Source organism: Daldinia loculata (genome assembly GCF_022478755.1).
Source record: "Daldinia loculata strain CBS 113971 unplaced genomic scaffold F4817scaffold_6, whole genome shotgun sequence".
Taxonomy (NCBI): domain Eukaryota; kingdom Fungi; phylum Ascomycota; class Sordariomycetes; order Xylariales; family Hypoxylaceae; genus Daldinia; species Daldinia loculata.
The window spans coordinates 836,099-857,274 of record NW_026054860.1 but is presented as its reverse complement, the minus strand read 5'-3'; the positions used below and the strand labels follow the sequence as shown (position 1 = coordinate 857,274).

Here is a 21,176-nt window from a genome sequence, read left to right as displayed (position 1 = left end):
TTTATTATTTTTTATTATTTTTTATTATTTTTTATTATTTTTTATTATTTTTTATTATTTTTTATTATTTTTTATTATTTTTTATTATTTTTTATTATTTATTATTATTTATTATTATTTATTATTATTTATTATTATTTATTATTATTTATTATTATTTTATTATTATTTTATTATTATTTTATTATTATTTTATTATTATTTTACATTATTTTACATTATTTATTATTATTTATTATTATTTTTTATTATTTATTATTTATAATTTATTTTATATATTTTTTTTATATATTTTTTTTAATTGTTTTTATTGTTTTAATTATTTTAATTGTTTTTATTTTTTTAATTGTATTTAATTTTTTTTAAATTTTTTTAAATTTTTTCCAATTTTCTTTGAATTTTTGTAAATTTTTTCATGTAATTTTTATATCATAGTCACTTTAAATAAAGCGCCAGGACCAGGACGAAGTCCGGTATTTTATTGGTCGGTACGCGTTTTAATTTTTCAATTACCTTATCAATTTCCCACGAATGTAGTGGCCTATGCGCCTCTTAATTCCTTATCAATTACCTTATCAATTTCCCACAAATGTGGTGGCTTATGCGCCACTCAATTGCTTATCAATTACCTTATCAATTTCCCACGAATGTGGTGGCCTGTGCGTTTCTCAATCCTTTATCAATTACCTTATCAATTTCCCACAAAAGTGGTGGTCCGTGCGCTTATCAAGTTCTTATCAATTCCTTATCAATGTTTTATCAATTACTTACGTAATACTTATCAATTACCTTATCAATTACCTTATCAATTACCTTATCAATTTCCCATAATAATTTTTTGATTAATGTAATACAAAATACCGGACTTCGTCCTGGATTAATATATTTTTATAATAATTTCGGTTTATAAAACGTTTTATAATATATTATGTTTTATTTTTAAAACCACGTTATAATAATGCGGTTATATACTTGTAAATTAATTTCGAAAAAAAGTTAAAAAAATAAAATAAAAAAGTTTTAATTAATAAATTAAATGATATGTTTTTTATTTTATAATTTAAATTTATAATGGCGTTTTCGGCCGAAGCGCGAAACGGTTAATTTTTAAACTTTATATTAAATATTAATTTAATAAAAACTTTAAATTAAAATGTTTTTAATTACTTTAATTTAATTGGTTAAAAAGTTTATTTTAAATATAAATTTAATTTTTATTTTTTTATAAAAAAATAAATATTTTTTAAACTTTTTAAAACTTAATGGTAATATAAAAGCTATTGTTAAAAAGATAAAGTATATTAAAATTAAATAATGTAACTTTTTGCGTTTATATTTTTGACGTTTATTTTTTCGCCCCACTGTAGGTGTCCCGAAAGGCTAAGCATGTCACAATACAAAAGACCTTTTTTTTTTCCTCCGTGCGATAAACATTAAGCAATTCTATGTATACATGTAGCTATGCAGTGCCCATTACGAGCTAAGTCATTGGTAAAAGCGCCTCAAGTATTAGTAAGTGCTTCTCGACTTCAAGTTACTTGATCCTTTTATAGGTAAGTTAACCAGCCATTGAATACTATGCAAATGAGGTTAAGCAGATTATAGTAGGTATAGTGAACTTCACATGCACCACCGCTAAAAAATCAAGCTACATTAGCTTGAGACTATCTCAATAAAACGTGGAACGCTAATCGGTTACACTACATTACTTGAGGTACATACCTAAGTTTGTATGTACTATTAGCCCAGATAGGTAGATTAATTAAAGAAAATATACATGATGCACATGATAATATAGCGGTCTAGAATACATAGTTAGACATTGAAGTTCTTTATAAACTTTGCCCAATGCGTCTTAAGAAGTAAATACTTGTTCAGTTGGAATTTATACCAATTAGGTAGTAAGACACTAGCTTTATTAACCATCATCTACACGGCCTACTGATTATACGTGCCTATGATATATCGTTATCCGAGACTTAGCAGGCGCTGGAACAATGGTCAATATTAAGGAGATAAGATCGGATGATTATTCCTTTGGGTTTTGCTCCGCCAACTTCAAGATGGGTATAAGAATAGATAAGTCCCGAAGTAGTGGCTCCTAGCAAACGTTTTGCTTATCTACCTCATGTGCCTAACGTATGCACAGACTCGGCCCATATCTTCGGGTCGGATACGTAGTGTTCAAAATCCTATCGTCCGACTTCCGTTACCAATACGATGTCCAAATTGGCGTGATTGGCTTAGTATAAATTCGTTAAGCGAGGTTTTCTGGCCGGAAGCGTGCGACAATTGGCTCACGCGAGCACTGGGTTAAGCTTGTCTACCTGTATATGTGGTAAGTGAGCCACAGGAGGAGGCACTAGGAAAAGCGTGGGGACGGCATACGGATGTACGTTACATGCTGGTAAGCCAAGCGCCCTGCTCGCATCGCACATGGGTCTAATGGCATATCTATTTGATCGTGACACAGCTAACCCAGCCTCTTTACTTTGCGCGCGGAGGTGACAGAATAAGGCCTGGCAAATCAAACTCCGTGATGGGTAACGGCGTCGAGCGCTTCGTGATAGCTAGGATGAGGATAAGAAGGACTAGCGCTGTAAGATTGAAAAGGGCACTTACATACGGACTTTTGAGCCCGTTAAGTGTTAGTGCGCTAATAGGAAAACGGCACCTCGATAAGTTTGTTTGATATCTTGCATGCTATCTACTATATCGATCGACTCTATTGAACTGCAATCGTCCGGTCTCATGCCTGTGCCCTTCCTCTCGACACGGACACGGAAATGGTGTGCTCGCACAACATATGTACGTGCACACAGTACCTACGTTAGACGTTGTATTTCATCGCACACACTTTACCTGGCCGAGGTCATCGTGCATATCTCCGAAGTATTAGATACAGGTAAACATCTACGTACGGAAAATGATGGCCACAAATCTTGGGCTTTGACAGATCCCATCTAATAAGGATCCAGGTACATAAGTCAGTTAAGGTTGAAGTCTAGTGTAGTGTAAGTACCTATGTAACACACAAGCGTACAAGGCACATACAGTAGCCCCTTGTAACTCGAGAAATACTACCTCCTTACATGTACCTAGGTAGGTAACCTACAGTAGTGTTATCTTTCTAAGGACGCTGAGCCGTGGCGGCGGATATACTTTGCGCTTGCACTTAGGTGCATACCTACTAGACATGTTATCCCTGCTAGATACATACAGTACATGTGGGATAATGAGCTAGTAGTTCCATGTACACGATGTACATGATAACGTTTAGCCCGTCCCCAAATCCCTTCTCCCACATCCATGCTACCATAAACTACAACTTCTCTACTTTCCCCCATAGATCCATAGGCACGTTTTTCTCTCGTCTTCTATCTGTCAATATCGAACGCGACATTTACTACGATGCGCGATCCAAGGTCCCTGATGCCATATACCTTTCACGTTCACCACCGGCATCGTTATAACTGCGTATTCCATGTATCGTCTAGTAGACTTGATGCGAGTGTCGTTGGTAGAGGATCACAGTCCACTTATTCATCGTCATAAGTGGGAGACAATACTCCGGATCCCTTTAAGCCAATTTTTTGTAATTTGGGTATTCTCTCGAAGTACAACAAACAACTCCCACACGGCCCCTTTCGTCTGGATCTTAACGAGGAGGAGGAAAAGGAAAGACTTCCAGCTGTTGCAGTGGTTGACGAACTCATGTTCCGGTGGGCTAGATTGACCCTCCGTTCTGACTGTGAACACCATTGCGATTCTATCGCAGTCGGTGTACTCTGAAGACAACGTATCTATCCCCGCTCGTCCCCTCTACGGAGGTTGACGAGCGTGGTCAAGTTCGGGCAGAGGCAAGATGCCCCTATACTCGTCGCCGCCGCCATTCCGTACTCCCGATCAGGACAAGCCGACGCTTCTGGTTTGTTGGTGGATTACGCTATTTTGCACCGTCATAATTCTATTACGCATCGCCGGTCGTTTTATCCGATCTGAGAAGCTGTTTAGGGAGGACAAGACGGCCGCGCTAGCTATCATTCCGCTCTACCTGCGCATGGGATGTGTTCACGTTATCCTGATTTACGGGACTAATAATGCACACTTTCACGAGATGACGGACGAAGAGATGCATATGAAGTCTGTGGCAAGTGGCTTGGTGCTTGCTAGCCGGATCTTCTATGCGGCAACGTATGTACCCTATCCTTTAGAGCGGACGAATTCTTCTTGGTGTATTTCACTTAGAAAGCCATCTTACTATCAACCGTTCATATGCTAACTTATCGTCGATCTAAGGCTCTGGACTCTTAAAAGCGCCATTCTTGAATTTTTCAAGCGTCTAACGAGTATTACCTGGAATCGTTCGCACGAAATCACCTTGATCTTCATACGAGCTACTCTAGCTGCGACCTTCGTGGCTGTTCTGATAGCAGATTTGACGGAATGCCATCCGTTCGTTCACTATTGGCAAGTTATGCCTGATCCCGGAGGCCAATGCCGTCAGGGATTCGCCCAACTCATCACAATGGCGACTTGCAACATCTTAACCGACCTTCTCCTCGTTTTCTATCCGATTCCTATAATCCTCACCAGTCATATGAGTACTAAGAGGAAGGTCCAACTAACATTATTGTTTTCTGTGAGCCTGGCGGTCGTAGCGATGACGGGGTATCGTATTCCTCGCATAATCCGCGCGCATGGAAACCAGCAGTTACGCTCTCTGCTTGCTTCCGTCGAACTTCTTTTTGCTACAGCCGCGGCTAATACGCTTGTCCTCGGATCATTTGTCCGGGATCGAGGTGTGAAAAAGACCAGATATAGACACAACTCCGCAACTGCCGAGTCTGTTGACCACTCGATCGAACGTAGACCTACGTATCAAAGGTACTGGGGTAGTGATGAAGATCTAGTGAGAGATTTGGGCCTTAGTGTAGATCGCGAACTTCAGGATGCTGCAAGACAACAAAGTCAGGCCGAAAAGCCGACCAGGCCTATCTTAGCTGTGGACACTTGGCAGTTTCCCCAACGTCGTCAAAGCAGTGCAGCACTTGATCTCCTGGACAGGGATCAAATTACTACATCTCGAAGTAACTCTGCCATAACCCCTCGCAGAGTTTCTTTCTTCGACGTTGGTGGGCTACTCGATGGCGAGCCGGATCGAAATATACGGGATAGCTTTAACTCCAACCTTGAACCGCCGTCTCCTCTCTCTCTAAGCTCCCCTTCACCCACGAAGCAAGCGACGAGCAATGGCTTCCGCCGCGGTTCTCAAGTAATTTTACAAGATTTAGGTGGCCTTCTGAATCCTCTCAATCCCAGACAATCTCGATCGAGTTCCAAGAATGGAACCGAATTAGAATCAATACCTCAGCATCCCCAAGAAGCGCTACACGATCCTACCAATAGCCGGAACAGTTCAAATGACACAGAAATTGACCAAAAAGATTCGGGGGTTGCCAGTTCCCGCAAGACTTCGTTGCGGTGATTTTCAATATTCGGGTTAACTATTAGGGTTTCCCCTCAACAACAGCCGTTGCATCTTTTTTACGCAGTAACTCAATCAGCAATCGTCTGCTTTATGGCCATTTAACCACCGTGATCGAACGGTAGGGGGTCACGGCTGGGATTCAGGGGTTGGGAACTCCTTTGCAATTATTCACCGCAGATCGAAGAATCGACTTAGGTTAATGGCCGTAACTTACGCATCGCCCTCTATATCATAACATCATTACACCTCCATTCTACGACACCGACATAATAATTATTTGCTTGACGGATCCATCTATCCTAGAATTTGATATCTTGAGAAGACAGCAGCTTGCCAACCCTGTTAGAGCGTCTGGTGAGCTCTAGGGTGCACAGGACGAGATACTAATACGCACGACTGCGCGCGGCTTACGAAATTTACGAAATAGCATGACCATTCTTACTCACCTACTAAACTCTATCATATCACGATATTACGACGTCGATGCTGGGAATCTTCCATACGTTGTACAGATACATACCTTATATACGAAAGTTTTAAACGACATGAGATCGGATAAAGATTTAATCATACATTTTCTATAAAAAATAATCGAGCTGGTCCCAAGACTAGATTACCTGGCGTTTTTTGGATTGGGGTGGGGGGGTTGTCACAATGGCATGAGTAGGGGCATACGGGAGTTTGGATAGGTGTATGGGGGACACCAAAATAGGCACTCGAGGCATGCTCTGGGGGGATCAAAGGCTCTGATACTAGAACATACAGGGTCATGTTCATACCAGAGCCTTTTGTTGCTGTGTTTTCGCCGTCGTTTGCTACTTCGTACCAGATACCCCCGAGCGCCATGCGCTTATTCTCATAAGACATTAAAATCTAGATATGGACATATAGATGTTAGATTATATATCTGATTTATACTTCAATGCTTAATCGCCACCTCTTTGCAAAGTTGTGATAATACCCCTAGAAGAAGTGAAATATGTATGGGGGAAGTTTGATAGATTGTAAATAATAGATACGGTCCATACTTGTGAATTATTGTCTGGTCGGGGATTAATATAATTTATTCTACTGATATGTTCTCTTGAAACCTCTTACGACCACGTCGGGCCTTGATTTCTGTTACTTATTATAAACTTAACTTTGCCTTTGGTGATATGTATCTTCCATTTCCTGCGCGCTGCGCACTAGTTCTGGAGATGCAAAGCCGAGGACTCAGCCGGAGGAAAGCATTGCAATGGATGTAATGTTCACGAAAAAGCCATATCGTTGAAGAACGGAGGAACCTTGGTATAAATCTCTGATATGTCTACATCTAACTACTCGCGATAGAACAGCAATAAGAACTTTGAGATAACCACATCCAAGATGGACTTACCATACATAGTAAGCTCGACAGGTATTCTCGATTACTAAACTACAATTTCCCTTTTTCTCGCGTAGCGGCTCTATGTTCAAATTGCAATAAGAGCTCAGCCTCTTCTCTCTTCCTCGATTAGTAGAAAATCAACCTCTGAGTAGCTGCGGGGATGGATTTTAAAGACCTCCCGAGCTGCAGACCGAAAAAACGCCGTCCTCTGCCAAATCAAGTCATGCTCGTAGACGCCGGTATTTTTGCAAAGCTTTCTTCCTCCTCCTCTCCTTCTTCCGCTATTACCTAGAGATCGTTGCGGGGGGTGTAGGTGTAGGTGTGGGTGTGGGTTCGGGTTTATACGCACAGTCTGTAACTGGCGTAGCGACCAGCCGTCTCGCTGGTGCGGATGATCTTGACGACTTGGCCGCGCTTCATGCCGAAGTACTTGGCGACAGGGTCCTTCTGGAGGATACGAGGGAGCTGTGTCTCCTTGAGGCGGTAGCGCTTGAGCAGGGCGACCTTCTCCTCCCTACTGAGGAGGACGTGACGGGGTACGAGCTCGTGGTGCGTGATGTTGATGAGAAGGTCCTCCTCGAGGAACCACTCGATGGAGGTCCACTGGGCGAACTTGGCGATCTCCTTCTTGGCCGAGGCCGACACGGCCACGTGCGATACCAGGATCCCCGTGCTGTGGTTCTCCTGCGCGCAAAACTTGCCGAACTTGCGCATGTGCTCCGCTCCCAGCGAGTCCTCGTTGTGGAACTCGACCCATATCGTGCCAACTTCGGCTTTCGGTTCCGAGCTTGACGGCGTGGTGGGAGAGGCCAGTTTCTTCATCATCTCTGGGCTCGGCCGCGCCGAGAACTTGAGCTTCGAACGTCTTTGTAAGGTAAGGCGTAGGTTAGCTAGCTATTCCCATCGGAGATAGGTTGCCTAGTGTTCTCGAATACGTACACGACAGAGCCGTCCATGTTGCAGTAGACGTTCTTGAACGACTCTAGCGAGATGTTGACTTCTGTCTCGGAGAGTTCGTATCCCTGGCAGCGCATTAGTACAAATGTCGTGTTTGCGCGGCAGACGTAGCAGGCTTGAAGGTCATAGTCGCTTTCTTACTCGGTCTTGGACCATCTCATGAACGGTTCTCCATGCTCGCCACGTCTTGACCGCGGTCTTCTCGTTTACTTCGTTGTTAGGGGAGTTTTCCTGGTCCGACATCGTGGAAGCTACGCGGCTTTAGATATTTGGTATTCGAATGATTGGAGTTTGTAGTCGTGCAAATGGTTCGTCGCGACGCTTTTACGAGGTGGATGCCAGAGTTGAAGAATTGACAAGTAAAGAAAGACAATGCAAGTTCAGCCTTGCGTTACGAGGATGAAAAATTCCAAGGTATTTCGTACCTGTCTGGCTTTATCTGCAGGGGTTGATGCAGATAAGGTACGTACCTGTCAATTGTGGCCAGTACGGATTACCTACCCTTGCATCGGTGCAACCCACTAGTCACACAGTAAGGCTAGTAAGCAGATTGGTGGGACGTTGAGTGACGGGAGAATCTCGGTTACATGGACTTGTAGAAGAGCACAGTGCACAGTGCACAGGCCACACAGGCCACTGAGCCCGCTAACAGCCACAGCCACTAGTAAATTCAACTAGGTTAAAGTCCATTGTTGAATCAAAATCACTTTTTTTTTATTTTTAACCTAACTAGTGGTCCGACTCCGAAATTTTCCTCTGCTGAACCTGGCAGGCCTTATAGGACCCTGAGATCTGGCCTCCTTTCCCCTTGGTATCTCTTGGGTTTGCCAGTCACCTTTTTATGACCTATCTTCCTACCTAGGCATCACTCTTTTTCTTTTTTATATAATAGATCAAGACTCACTCTCTGATCCTTGTCATTTTACCTTATTCCATTCATCCTCTAACCCGTCCCTACGTTATAGAGAGCGACCATGGCTGAGGTAGCTGCTTCACCCACTCCCGCCCCGGCGGCCGAGAACAAGAAGCCTGAGAAGCCCAATACTGAGCTCTTCCAAGAGCAATTGGCTAAGGCCGAGAAGGAATACCAGGACTCTTTTGCTAGATACGTAAGTTGCGCATCCAAAATGAATTACGGGTAGAGGTGCATAGATATTAATAGTAAGATATAGAATGCTGTTAAGCAAAAGGTCGAGCTCGTCACGGGAAACAAGAACAAGGACACCCAGTCCCCCCTCCAAAAGCGCCGCCAGGAACTTATCGCTCAAGCCAATGAAATCCGCAACAAGCAAGGCGCCGGCAAGAACACTCGCAACACCAAGCTGGATCAGATCAAACGCCTCGACGAACAGCTGCGATCCCGGATCGCAGAGCAGAAGAATGCGCGTGGCAAGGTTAACTTCAAGAGCGTCGAGGATCTCGACCGCGAGATCGAGCATCTGGAAAAGCAGGTCAACGGCGGCATGATGAAATTGGTCGACGAGAAGAAGGCTCTAGCGGAGATATCTAACCTCCGAAAGCAGCGCAAGAACTTTGCCCAGTTCGATACTTCGCAGAAGGGAATCGACGAGCTCAAGGCTAAGATCAAGGAAATCAAGGACAGCATGGACGACCCCGAAGCCCGTGCGCTAAGCGAACAATACACCAAGATCCAGGCCGAGCTTGACACCATCAAGGCAGAGCAAGATGAAGCGTTCAAGAACCTGAATTCTCTGCGCGACGAGCGAAGCAAGCTACAGGCCGAGCAGCAGGAGAAGTTCCAGGCTATACGTAAGCTTAAGGATGAGTACTACAGTGCGAAGAAAGCTTTTGGCGAGTATGAGCGCGAAGCACGCCAACGAGCCCGAGAACGACAGAGGGCCGAGCGCGAGCGCATCGAGAAGGAGAAGAAGAAGGAGCGCGCGCAGAAGCTGCTCCAGGAGGCCAGCGACCCTGCCTATCTCGAGGAGATCCGAAGAGCCAACAGTCTCCTGCAATACTTCGACCCGTCCTCCGCCCCTGCTGAGAAGGCTCCTCTTCTAGCTGACAGCGGTCTGAGCGCTCAAGCTTCGCGTAAGGTTGACGACTCGGGCTTGAAGGGTACTAGGTTAGTGCGAAAGGAAGACCGTGGCGACGATTACCTACCTGCCGTGAAGAAGGGCAAGAAGGGTAAGAAGGGCAACCACGTCGAAAAGGCCGGCCATGCTGAAAAGGGCTTCAACCTGCCCCCTGCTGTTATCGATGACTGCTCATTCTTGGGAATTAACCCTCCTATGGGCTCTGAGGACGTTGCTGCTGCTGTCGAGAAGGTCAAGGCTAAGTTAGAGCACTGGAAGTCTGACCAACAAGCCCAAACTCAACGTGTAAGTTGCGTTCTTGGAGTTTACATTATAAAATAGTTATCGCTAACGAAACTTAGAACATCGAGAAAGCCAAGAAGGAAATTGAGAAGATAGAAGCCGAGGAGGCTGCTGAGGCTTCCGGTACCGCAACCCCTAACGGTGTCAATGGGGACAAGAAATCTGACGATAAGGTGGCAGCCGTCACGTCGGATCTAAAGGAGGCATCATTGGAGGAGAAGTCGGCTTAGAAGTCCACCGCGCCATTAATTGCCAACCACCAGTCAGTCGAGGTTATTTAAATGGATTCTCGGATCGGGGAAAAGAAAAAAAAGCCTCCACCGCGCCACGCAATATCTAAACCCGATTTCCTATTTAAGAGAGGAAAGACGAATTGCTGTTTTTGGTTTTCTTCTCAGGTGGGACGAGAAATGAATGAACAAAGGGGGGGCTGGCTGGCTATAGGGAAAATAAATTTTCGAGGGTTAGATTTCACAGCATCATTACCATGTATTTAGCACAGCATTCAAACGCTTACCTAGCTACCCTATTCCCGCATCTCTCACACATATTATACATGTATATCACCGCCCGTCTCGTGTGACTCGTTCCCGCCTATCTATCCTTATGGTACTGTCCCTCTGGCTTGGTCGAGGGTAGTCGCCTCTGATCATATCAATGTAGGCAATTAATATATTGGTATGCAGCAACAGTATACGCTAGATATTCGATGTATATATAAAATATAAAATAGTAAAATCACCAACCAAGCAAACAAGCTAGCGGCATCGGCCGAGCAGCCTCGATTACATACATACATTCATACATACATCCATACATACGCACACCCGTCCCCCCATTCGGCGAGCTGCCGTTCGCAAGCTATGTCTCATGTCCTCTGCTCTCCCTATTACGTGATCCTCGCGGGACCCTATGTATATTATTTATTTGGTTTTTGGGGTTTTTTTTTTCGGTCTGAACAGGTTCGTTGATTCGCCGTTGCTGGGGGTTTCCCACCCACTAATACATACATACACACATACATACATACATATACATAGAGCGATTGGGGGGGAGGAGAGGTGCTGGTTGGTTTAAATGGGATGACTGACTTAGTCGTGCATGGGCAATGTCTCATAAAAACATTAGGTCGGGTCGGGACCCCCCCCCCCTCTCTATCGTCCCAAGTGCTCGTGTTGTTTCGTCCCGGCAGATGCGGATCCTGTGGAGATGGGGGCAGATGGATGGATGGATGGATGGATGGATATACATATGTATGTATGTTCATGTGTGTATACATAGATAGGTGGGTAGGTAGGTAGGTAGGTAGGTAGGTAGATATGATACGTCTACGATGACTGCTTGTCTAGCAGGTAATGCATGCATTCACATGCTCGTACTCATATCTATGAACTTTAGTCTATGGACTTTAGGTATGTAGGTAGGTAGGTAGGTAGGTAGGTAGGTAGGTAGGTAGGTAGGTAGGTAGGTAGGTAGGTAGGTATACGGATAGTACACACATACAGACATTCAAGGTTGTTCGTAGCTCGCGAGTCGAAACATCATGTTATATCAGCAGCTCATACAGGCGAGCAAGAGCACGAAGGTGTCGTGTAGAAGAAGAAGAAGAAGAAGAAGAAAACGCATCTATACCGATCTATCTTACCACTGGGTAGGTAGGTAGGTACCTATCCAACTACATCTCCCATCACGCAGCATCAAGTCCCCTAGCCCAGCAAGCTCGCTCGCTCGCTCCATCATCGACACCCCTCCCTCTCACCCCTCGCTAATTTACCTCCCGAGCCGGAGGCCGCTTATCATATATCACGTATATATGTACGTACGTACATGTATATAAAAGGCTCGCCCACTTCCCGTCGCCTACGTGTCAGCCGCATCGCCATAGGGCGGGGGAGCACCGAGACGCGTGACTGAACGGCAAGCTACAGCTACAGCAAGCAGAAGCAGCTCGAAACTCACTCACTCACTCACTCACTCCTGCTGCCGTACCCTACCTAATCTGATCTGATGCTTTTAATGCCCAGCTGGAGGGTGACCACGTCTGTCTACCCTATCAAACCAAGTCCGAATACAAAGGAGAGAAGAGAAAAAAAAAGAAGAAAAAAAGCGCACATGCGTTTGCCTGCCAACGCCCATATCCGTGGGTCGTTCCGAGCCATGATTTGACTAAGACAATGTTTCATTAACTTTGTTGTATATTGATCTGACTAAAGTACCTCGCTCTGCTATGCTCTGCTCTGCTCTGCTCTGCTCTGCTTGGATGATAAGTCGATAGGTATATCGTAACTCCGCTCTCTCCCTCTCGCGCAGGTAGAAAATCTCCGTCCCTATGTGCCGACAGCGGGCACGGACAACAAACACATCACAGAAGTGAAACAAGTGAGCAACCAAAAGGCAAGTGAGAAATAAAGCTTGCCGGATCCTTGCCCTTGCTCGTCCAACCAATACCCATGGAACACTCCGTACGCCCAATAGAATCCCGGGGAAGAAATTGCCACCCGTCCTAGAAATGACTCCCAAGGTCGAAGTAGAACCAGCTCCTCAAGGAAAACAGGAACAAAATGAATAGAATATGTGTTGAGTTGTGTCTTGTGTGTTGTGAACAGTTTGTCAAATAGAGCAGATGTCTCGCCGCTATGCAGAAAAGAAATGGTATCTGGGACGTTTTCCCTCCTTCCATCCATGCAACAGATACGGTAGTCATGATGCGCTTTCGTGGTCTCATGAATAGGTTAGGTAGTTTGGTTCTTCTTTTCGAATTAATTCAAAGAAATAATAGAATATGTCGTGTGTAGATATGCAAGTTGTGCTGTGATCCAATTTTACAAGAGTGGCGGAAGGGGCAGGATAGTCCAGGCGTAAAGCTGTCGAGGTCACGGCTGGCCAGATGAGATAAGCTCCTAACCATCTTCTCCAACTATCACTCCAACTACGACTTAAGTCAGTAGGTCTGGAAGTAAGCAGTCGGCGGTGCGGTCGGCGGCCGGTAGGTGCTATGCCTTCTTTGAGGACCGGGTGGCGGTGCAAGTGGGTTCGCAACCGGTCCCGGCGTCCTCCTATCTATCCTGTCAATCCTGTCCATGGGGGGCGGGGGTGTCCTTCTTGCAAGAGGGTTCCGTTCCCGCTCCCTCTCGTGGAAGGTATCCCCTGCCACCGTAGCCGTTGACGCACCGCCCCGTCTGCTGACCTTCCGTGATCCGCTTAAGGCACTCAATGGAGGGTCTTTGACTGCAGGTTCGTCATCGGGTGGGAGGGTCAGTTCCACCAAACTGTAAAAGTATTCTAGCACTTCTGGATACCGCTGAACGCTAGATTGCCAATCCTCGTCGATTCCTCTCTTCAGAGTCGCTTGGGCCGCGGCAATCTCGTTGGGGTGCGGGGGGGCGTGGTAGTAGTGGTATGCGTGGGCTGTTAATCGTTCAAGATGTTGCGAATGTGCAGCCTTGCGTCGTTCCGTGAGCAGCCGGAAATACTCGAGTATGTAGTCCTGAGCGTGTGCTCGAACCCACGAACTGGTGCAGGTTTAGTAGGCTGCTATACGAAGGCTTAAGAACCGCCCGGGGATAGGCACGAAGCACTTACCGTACGTCATTATATACGGATTGCATCATGCGGGACTCTGCTTGCTCGACAGCAATCTCGAGCCCTTTCGCCTCGCAATCGCAGGCGAGGCTGGCAGGAGCGTGGCAGATAGCACAGTCCGGGTCCATTCTGATGATGGACTTGCGGGGTTTATGTTCCCTGGTATACATCTTAGCGGCGTGAAGCCGGAGGTGGCGGGCAGGAAAGCCGGTATGTAGAAAATGGTGAACATGGGGCGGAGGTGTAGAGTATAGATGGGATTATTGTACGACGACGCTGTTCACTTGACGACCCGAGAAGGGTCCATGACAAGAGGGAAAGAAGAGGGAAGGAAAAAGGACCGGGGGCCAGGGCGAAGGCACAAGGAGTGACTGACCTGTATTATGAACAATAGCGAAGAAACAACACAGCAGGCTTGACAATGCGCAGAGTCGCAGCAGGACAACGTGGGAGCAAGAGGGGGAATTGGTCGAGAGCGAGAAGCAGTCAGTGGCTAGCTTGAGAAAGTTGGCCTGCAGGAGCCAAAGGCTGACCGCCCTGTTGAGTGCCGCGATAGTCAATTGAGGGCAGCAAATAAGGAACACCGTAGTCAGTTTGCGTCCCGATGGCACCGATATCTGGGCGCGCAAGATACCGCTTGTATGGAGCGTGGGGAACGCGGAGAGCGAGAGAAAATCCAAGAACCCGCGACGGGAGAGGCGAGGAATAGACTTGTCGGTGGATCAACGGGGGGGGCGCTCCCCTATGCGGAAGTGAGATAGTGAGGTTTTGAGAGGCTGGTGCTGGTAATAGACCGTTCTCTTTGGACTAGCAAGACTGCAAGACTGACTGCAAGACTTGCACAAGAGAGAGAGATAGAGAGACTAGGGATTGGGACTTGCAGAGCCTACCTGCAGCATCGACAAGCCCACAAAAAAAGGAACCGGGAAGGCCAATTGCTGGTGGGGAAGATGCTAGACGAGGAGCCCAGCGGAGCCCAAAGACGAGCTTAGCGAGCAAGGAGGTTCGTGAGGGGGGACGACAGTTATGTCCACGTTTGGCCACAAGGAGGAAATATAGCTGTCGTGGCTCGAATGGGTGGCAGGATTACTAGTAGCATGCAGTGTGCATGAGAGTAACCCAATCGAGAGTTTGCATAATCCGGCCGGTCTGGTGTTGCTGCACGAGCCAGTAGCTAATCGAATGTTGGAGAGAAGATGTGACGGGGGAATGTATATGTAGATGGATAGATGTATGTAGTTAAGGTAAAAGGTAAGGTATGTATGGTGTGGTATGGTATGTAAGTATATGTATAAGTATATGTAAATGTATATGTAAATGTAATGTACGATAGGTATTATTTATTATTATGCTGTTAGGCACGTATGTAAGAAAAAAGATGATGATGTGTTTATGTGTTTCTCACTCACCCCTAGATATATTGTAAGACGACGCGTCGGGTTACCAAACGATCACGAGAGGGCGTCGAGATTGATGATAAAAAGGGATGGATGAATGGATGGATGGATGATGGTTGTATGTATGAGATTAGACCCCTACTATGTGATAGCATACCATTCATATATATATTTATATATATGTCGACCAACAGAATAAGAGAGACGATCCCTCAAGCGCTTGCTTGTAGGCTTTGTTTGGATCAGCTCAACTCCAAACGTGGCAGCGGTAGTAGCGGTGGTAGCGGCGGCAGCGTTTGACTACTGATGCTCGATACAAAAGGAGAAGGCCCGCAATCTCGAACAGTGTGTTTGAGGCTCCGAGATGGTCCCATTTGACTGGCCGGCTGCCAAGCTCGAGTTGCCCGCATCTTTGCTAGGACTAGGACCCCCCCAAGTTGTACAGCAGAATAGCGTCTTGTTGGCCCCTAGCATCGACTCACCGCCTTTCGTGCGCATCCAGCGGCTTTTGAGACTCCGGTTGAGGCGAGCCATTGGCGCCTATCAGTCCAGTGAAGTCATCATTTGAACCAACTATATCAGAGGGCGATGACTGATCAGATTAACTACACGTCTTTGAACGGTACTATATTAAGGTGTGCAAAATCTCCTCGATTGGATGTGTTCTGGTGATTTCGCACTTATACATATACATTTGTTGTGTATGTGTTGGTTTTTTAGGTTGGGTTTTTTTTTTGTGCGTGTTGCGCTGTCGTGTGAGGTTGGGTCCCGTCCACATCCCGCCTTCCCCCTTCCCCATTCCGGAAAAGATGTCCCGTCGACCATGTGACCTACCACCACACCTTTAGCCGAAGCCGGCAGCCGGCATTAAAGCTAAAACTTAAAACGAAACGCTAGTCTTGTCTTATCGATAACGCGCCAGCTTATCGCTATCAGATAAAATTTCATTTAGAGAGAATGAGCCGAGGGGAGGGTTCGATCAGGTTATCCAACCAGTTGGAAGCTGAAAAGCGCAACTTTGTAAATTTCACCGACTATGAATTCAATATAGCTTCAATCGATACCCAAGATGCCTCCTAGGTGCTCGCCGGGATCCGGCATATTCCTACCGTTCTTATACCCGACTCTCTTCCGATCCGCTTCCTCGCGTATAATCGGCCGAGCGAGCATTACGACCACAACCCTGCACTCATCTAGCTCCCCCACCCCCTCCTCTTCGAGTAGCACCGAGCTCTCGTCCTCGAGCGACGCCCTTCCGTCCTCGCGCCTCAACCCAGCGCCGGACGACTACGCGATATCGGCCTTTGCGGACAAGGCGCGCATCACGGTGCACGCGGGCAGCGGCGGTCACGGCTGCATTTCGTTCTTGCGGGAGGCGTACCTTGATAACGGTCCCGCGAACGGGGGCGACGGCGGGTATGGCGGAAACGTATATATTCAGGCCGTGCACAGCGAGACCTCCCTGTACAAGCTGGCGCGACGCCGTGTTTTGCGCGCGGGGAGGGGCAAAACAGGGCAGGGAAGCAATCGAGGCGGCGCCCGCGGTGACGATTTCGTCATCCAAGTGCCGGTGGGGACAGTGGTCCGAGAGCTCAACCGTATAGACCCGGTTGTCGAGGAAAACGCAAGGTATCGCGAGGCAAGAGAAAAAGAGCGCGAGTATATGCGACTGGTCAGGGAAGCTGATGCAGCGGTTGCCGAAGCGGAAGATGTAGAAGGTGCTATTCGTGCCGAACTGCCTGAAGCTCCCGAACACCCTCACCTGAACAAATTCCTGCTATACCCCGGGATATCGCATACCGAGCGACGGAGCTTAAGACTTCCCCGCCTCCCGCGCCGCGAGCGCTTGTATGTGCAACCCGATGGGCCCATCTATCTGGACCTATCGACGCCGACGCCGCAGCCCATACTGCTAGCCGCAGGCGGAATAGGGGGTCTAGGAAACCCGCACTTCGTATCGAAGGACCGCCCACGGCCCCTCTTCGCGACGAAAGGCGAACGCGCCGTAAGTTTACAGCTAGAGCTAGAACTCAAGCTGCTCGCAGACGTCGGCCTAGTCGGTCTCCCCAACGCCGGCAAGAGCACGCTCCTGCGCGCCATATCAAACAGCCGTGCCCGCGTCGGTAACTGGGCATTCACGACGCTCCAGCCCAACATCGGCACGGTCGTGCTCGACAACCACAAAGGACGCCCCGTCGTCGCTCCCCCTCAGCCCTCACCCCCTCAACCCCACTCCGTAATCCACGACGCGAAGTACGGGTCGGTAGTAATCTCGCAACGCGACCAGCTCGGCGCGCCAGCAGGCTTCACACCAGAGCCGCGGACACGGTTCACCGTCGCCGACATCCCGGGTCTAATTGAAGGCGCACACCTAGACCGCGGTCTCGGCGTCGAGTTCCTGCGGCACGTGGAGCGCGCAGGCGTCCTAGCTTTCGTCGTGGATCTAAGTGCCGGCGACGCTGTAGAAGCGCTCAAGTCGCTATGGACGGAAGTAGGCTTGTACGCGCGGATGCGCGAGGACGAAGAGCAGGAGCGGGAGGTCGCGGGGCGGATCGACTGGGAGGGGGATGGTAGCAGTTCCCCGAATACCCGCCCTGGGAGCGGTAGGATGGGTTTCGGTGGGCAGATGATTGTAGCGAATTTCCCGGAGCCGATGGCCGGTGGAGAAGGGGGTCTGCATATCGCGGCGAAGCCGTGGTTTGTAATCGCTACGAAGGGCGATTTGCAGGGGACCGAGCATAATTACGCTAGGTTGAAAGAATACCTAGATGCTGTTACCGATGGACAGGAGCCACATCCTAGCGGAGTCGAGGGCGCGTGGGTAGAAGACTGTGCTGCGATACCCGTAAGTGCTATTCATGGACACGGTGTGGATAGAATTATACACTGGACAGTAGGACTACTAGACGAGTGATGAACAGAGTGGTTCAAATCTCAGAGGCCGTTGATGGCTGCATTTTATACATTTGTATGCTGCTAAATCCGGAATTGTATATAATGTACATAGAGAGACTGTTCGTATGATGGACTTCATAACAAGCAAAAATGCGAGCCTCCCTTTTTCAACGCAAGTCTACGTTCCGCTCATAGCTTCGTGTTATGCAAGTCCTCGAATAACTTGAGCTTCAATTCATCAATTCTGATAAATTCAAATCGTTTTAACACGATGGATGAACCGCTAGGTGGGTAACGAACCATCTCTTAATTAGCTTCAACTTCAACGTCTCCCGCTACCTCGTCACCGTTCTTCTCATCAGGCTGCTCGACTGTCTCATTTTCGCCATTAGTTTCCTCGACTGCGGGGGCATCTTCCATGGTCTGATCATCCTTGACCTCATCATCCGCCTTAGTAGCGTCCTCCTTCTTCGCCGACTCCTTCAACGTTCGGTTGATAACCGGTGAAGTATCATTGAAGACGCGGAGAAGCATTGCGGACCGGTCCTCCTTCGGCAGCATTAGGTTCAACGAGTGGAAGCTCTTCCATAATGGAAGCACCATGCGCTCCGAGAAATCCGGATCGCTTCCATCCGGCTCGACGATAAGGATACAACAGCCCATACCAATCTCTTTAGCTCTCTCGCCAATCTCGTTGAGTTTCTTCCAGTCGTCATCGATAAACTTGGGGAACATCTCCTTTAGGAGTCTACGGAAAGTCTCCTTGTTCGTCAGGCGGATGACACGCTCCGGGCCGACGTAGCCTTCGATGATAGGCATACCCTCTGATTGTATTCGCCATCTGCAAACCTCGGCAGACGGTGCATCCTGCTTCATGAACATCTTAACACCTCCATGCACGAACTTGACCCCACGACCTTCGTTTTCAGATAGAATGTCCCTAAGGAGCGCACTTGTGTAGTAGATAGCCTTTGCCGGTTCACCTGTGGCATTTCGTACCATAAATCGATCTGAAGGGAAACGTGGCGATACTTTGTAGAATCTTTTAATGTCCTGAATGACGTGGTGGTCCGGTGGTAAGTACTTGAATGGCTCTTCATAATTGCCATCGGATGGCTTGACTTTTCGGTCGGGTTGGGCATTATTTTGAGCTGCAGTTTCAGGCTCCGGCTTGACTTCTTCTGTCTTAGATTCCGAAGGAGCTTGCTCTGCTTCGGTAACAACTTCAGGTTGGACTTCAAGCTTCTCGCTAGGAGGCGAGGCAGTCTTTTGCTTCTTGGCGTCTGGTTTTGTCTCCGCCTCCTCATCATCTAAAATCCTCTTGGCTCCAATGGTCGGTAGTACATCAGTCGGCTCACCTAAAGCGGCCTTTTCTTCTTCTATCTCTATCTTAGTCTCTGTTTCTGCTTGATCAGCGCCATTAGAGCTAGTAGTATTGGCGGGAGCCCGAGTTCGAGCCTCTGGCTTAGCTTTAAAATCCTCCGACTTTTCTAGTACTGTGATGAAGAATCCACCGGTATCCTGTTGATGGGCGTACACTCGCATGCAACGGTCAAGTTTTAAAGCAGAACATTCGCTAGTATCTGGCCTAGGGAACATGGTTTCTGAAAGCTTGCCGGGTATTTGTCCCTCCGTTGTCAGGACGTGCTGCTGGACTTCTTCCCAGCTGCTCCAAACGCGACCAGACTTATCCATAATTTGCCATTGATGCATTCCCGGGCTTCGCTTCAGCAGAGGAAGTCTATCTTTACAGTCGACAATGTTAATCTTGTCGGGACCGCCGCAGCGCTCGATGGCGGAAACGATAACCGCTTCGTTCTCAACAGGGTTCATGCTGCACGTCGAATATACGACCCTACCGCCAACTTTCAGCATCTGGAGGGCACGAACCAAAATCCGAACTTGAGTAAGATGAAGTCCCAGCGCATTTCCGGGTTGCCAATCCTTCCACAAGTTGATGTTCTTCCTCAGAGTTCCGTCACCTGAACAGGGCACGTCCGCAAGTATCCTGTCAAATCTTAGGTACTGTCCCTTCTCCGGGTGGTTTGGGTGTGGCGGCAGCTTGATAGCCGGGTAAAGAGTGGCGTCGTGGTTAGTAACGAGAAGATTCGGCGAAGAAAGTCGCTTGAGTTGGTGGACAAGCATGTGACTCCTCTTGTAATCCGCATCATTGGCGATGAGAAGTCCAGTTGCGCGACCATCGTCGCCAGCATCCACTGAAAGTTCAGCATCTATGACAATTTGTGACTTACCCTCAGCGAATGCCTGCATGTACTTCTGAATTCTTGCCTCCTCTCCAGCGTGGATCATCTCAAGTAGCTGGGCAGCCTTGCTTCCAGGCGCTGCGCAGAGATCCAGAACAGTCATCCCAGGCTTGAGGTCCATCAGTAGAGGTGGGATCATACTGACAACCTCCTGTCGGCTGATGTTGCCAACGGTGGTCTCGGAAACTAGGAATTTCTGGAAGGCGGCAAAGGGGGGGAACTTGCGAATGACATGCTTAGGGGTATTCATAGAGTAGGCAAGCTGGTCGGGGTACCAAGGGACCGGTTGAGGAGCCTGTACGGGCTCGCCATCATAGCGTTCGATCTTAACAATATCAGGGACGTATCTTGTTTCTAAAAGTCGCTTAACCGCAAGCGCGTGACCTTTAGATCCGCAGAAACGGAATGAATTAGGCAGTTCCCTCTTCAATGCTTCCCAAAACTCGGATCTTTCTTCATCTTCGAGGGGGAGCGCGCTGTTGTAGTACTTTTCTAGGTTTGTGTTCTCCTTCACGATCTCGTTATAGGATCGATACGGCGCGGGACCGTCGCCGCGAGGAGCGCGATTGGAACCGCCTTTGCGACCACCCTGTAGTGAATTGTTAGACTCATTTAATGCGAATACTATATACCATTGAAGTCAATATTTACCCGAAACTTTTTGCGCCCCATTTTTAATAGTTCGCGAAAGCTGTTCGAATTTAGAGCTGTCGGGAACTGTTGCAGGCAGATGTTGAAAGTTTTGAAGTTGAACTTTTGAAGCTCTTCAGCAAAAACAGACGTCTGAGAAAGCTCAGTTGGTACCCCACTATCTTATCTGCCCCACCAAAGCTTTTAGCCCCTCAGTTGATCCATTCAGCCCATTGTTACATATCGTTGACT

At 47.5% G+C, this 21,176-nt stretch overlaps 7 protein-coding genes across 7 annotated transcripts; 3 read left to right on the top strand and 4 right to left on the bottom strand.

The window, feature by feature from the left end:
* Positions 1–3,669: 3,669 nt before the first annotated feature.
* F4817DRAFT_243289 (uncharacterized protein) lies at positions 3,670–5,773 on the top strand. The gene is made up of 2 exons (XM_049299063.1): positions 3,670–4,194; positions 4,300–5,773. Exons 1-2 carry the CDS (start codon positions 3,866–3,868, stop codon positions 5,486–5,488), a joined length of 1,518 nt encoding a protein of 505 aa, XP_049162555.1. The 5' UTR covers positions 3,670–3,865; the 3' UTR covers positions 5,489–5,773.
* Positions 5,774–6,760: 987 nt separating this feature from the next.
* On the bottom strand, positions 6,761–8,328 carry F4817DRAFT_327439 (DNA-directed RNA polymerases II 24 kDa polypeptide). Its single transcript, XM_049302031.1, has 3 exons — positions 7,959–8,328; positions 7,800–7,882; positions 6,761–7,725 (listed from the first exon to the last, which is right to left on the bottom strand). The coding sequence occupies exons 1-3, from the start codon at positions 8,058–8,060 to the stop codon at positions 7,200–7,202; spliced, it is 711 nt and encodes a 236-aa protein (XP_049162554.1). The 5' UTR covers positions 8,061–8,328; the 3' UTR covers positions 6,761–7,199.
* A 99-nt stretch (positions 8,329–8,427) lies between these two features.
* On the top strand, positions 8,428–10,859 carry F4817DRAFT_327437 (uncharacterized protein). Its single transcript, XM_049302030.1, has 3 exons — positions 8,428–8,926; positions 8,990–10,159; positions 10,216–10,859. Exons 1-3 carry the CDS (start codon positions 8,792–8,794, stop codon positions 10,384–10,386), a joined length of 1,476 nt encoding a protein of 491 aa, XP_049162553.1. The 5' UTR covers positions 8,428–8,791; the 3' UTR covers positions 10,387–10,859.
* Positions 10,860–12,329: 1,470 nt separating this feature from the next.
* On the bottom strand, positions 12,330–13,505 carry F4817DRAFT_327434 (uncharacterized protein). Its single transcript, XM_049302029.1, has one exon. The coding sequence runs from the start codon at positions 12,838–12,840 to the stop codon at positions 12,484–12,486; it is 357 nt and encodes a 118-aa protein (XP_049162552.1). The 5' UTR covers positions 12,841–13,505; the 3' UTR covers positions 12,330–12,483.
* On the bottom strand, positions 13,098–13,866 carry F4817DRAFT_356633 (uncharacterized protein; the record flags this gene model as incomplete). Its single annotated transcript, XM_049305812.1, has 2 exons — positions 13,098–13,668; positions 13,739–13,866. 2 exons carry the CDS (start codon positions 13,864–13,866, stop codon positions 13,098–13,100), a joined length of 699 nt encoding a protein of 232 aa, XP_049162551.1.
* Positions 13,867–16,204: 2,338 nt separating this feature from the next.
* F4817DRAFT_312681 (GTP-binding protein Obg/CgtA) lies at positions 16,205–18,049 on the top strand (the record flags this gene model as incomplete). The annotated part of the gene is made up of 1 exon (XM_049300161.1): positions 16,205–18,049. The coding sequence occupies one exon, from the start codon at positions 16,205–16,207 to the stop codon at positions 18,047–18,049; it is 1,845 nt and encodes a 614-aa protein (XP_049162550.1).
* A 287-nt stretch (positions 18,050–18,336) lies between these two features.
* On the bottom strand, positions 18,337–20,966 carry F4817DRAFT_312680 (S-adenosyl-L-methionine-dependent methyltransferase; the record flags this gene model as incomplete). The annotated part of the gene is made up of 2 exons (XM_049300160.1): positions 18,337–20,883; positions 20,946–20,966. 2 exons carry the CDS (start codon positions 20,964–20,966, stop codon positions 18,337–18,339), a joined length of 2,568 nt encoding a protein of 855 aa, XP_049162549.1.
* Between the last annotated feature and the right edge of the window lie 210 nt (positions 20,967–21,176).

Coding starts and splice junctions, on each gene's coding strand:
- F4817DRAFT_243289 (XM_049299063.1), top strand. CDS start 3,866: ATGCCCCTATACTCGTCGCCGCCGCCATTCCGTACTCCCGATCAGGAC. Junction 4,195..4,299: donor CGGATCTTCTATGCGGCAAC/GTATGTACCCTA, acceptor CGTCGATCTAAG/GCTCTGGACTCTTAAAAGCG.
- F4817DRAFT_327437 (XM_049302030.1), top strand. CDS start 8,792: ATGGCTGAGGTAGCTGCTTCACCCACTCCCGCCCCGGCGGCCGAGAAC. Junction 8,927..8,989: donor AGGACTCTTTTGCTAGATAC/GTAAGTTGCGCA, acceptor AGTAAGATATAG/AATGCTGTTAAGCAAAAGGT. Junction 10,160..10,215: donor AACAAGCCCAAACTCAACGT/GTAAGTTGCGTT, acceptor AACGAAACTTAG/AACATCGAGAAAGCCAAGAA.
- F4817DRAFT_327434 (XM_049302029.1), bottom strand. CDS start 12,840: ATGGATGGAAGGAGGGAAAACGTCCCAGATACCATTTCTTTTCTGCAT.
- F4817DRAFT_327439 (XM_049302031.1), bottom strand. CDS start 8,060: ATGTCGGACCAGGAAAACTCCCCTAACAACGAAGTAAACGAGAAGACC. Junction 7,883..7,958: donor ATGAGATGGTCCAAGACCGA/GTAAGAAAGCGA, acceptor ATGCGCTGCCAG/GGATACGAACTCTCCGAGAC. Junction 7,726..7,799: donor AACATGGACGGCTCTGTCGT/GTACGTATTCGA, acceptor TACCTTACAAAG/ACGTTCGAAGCTCAAGTTCT.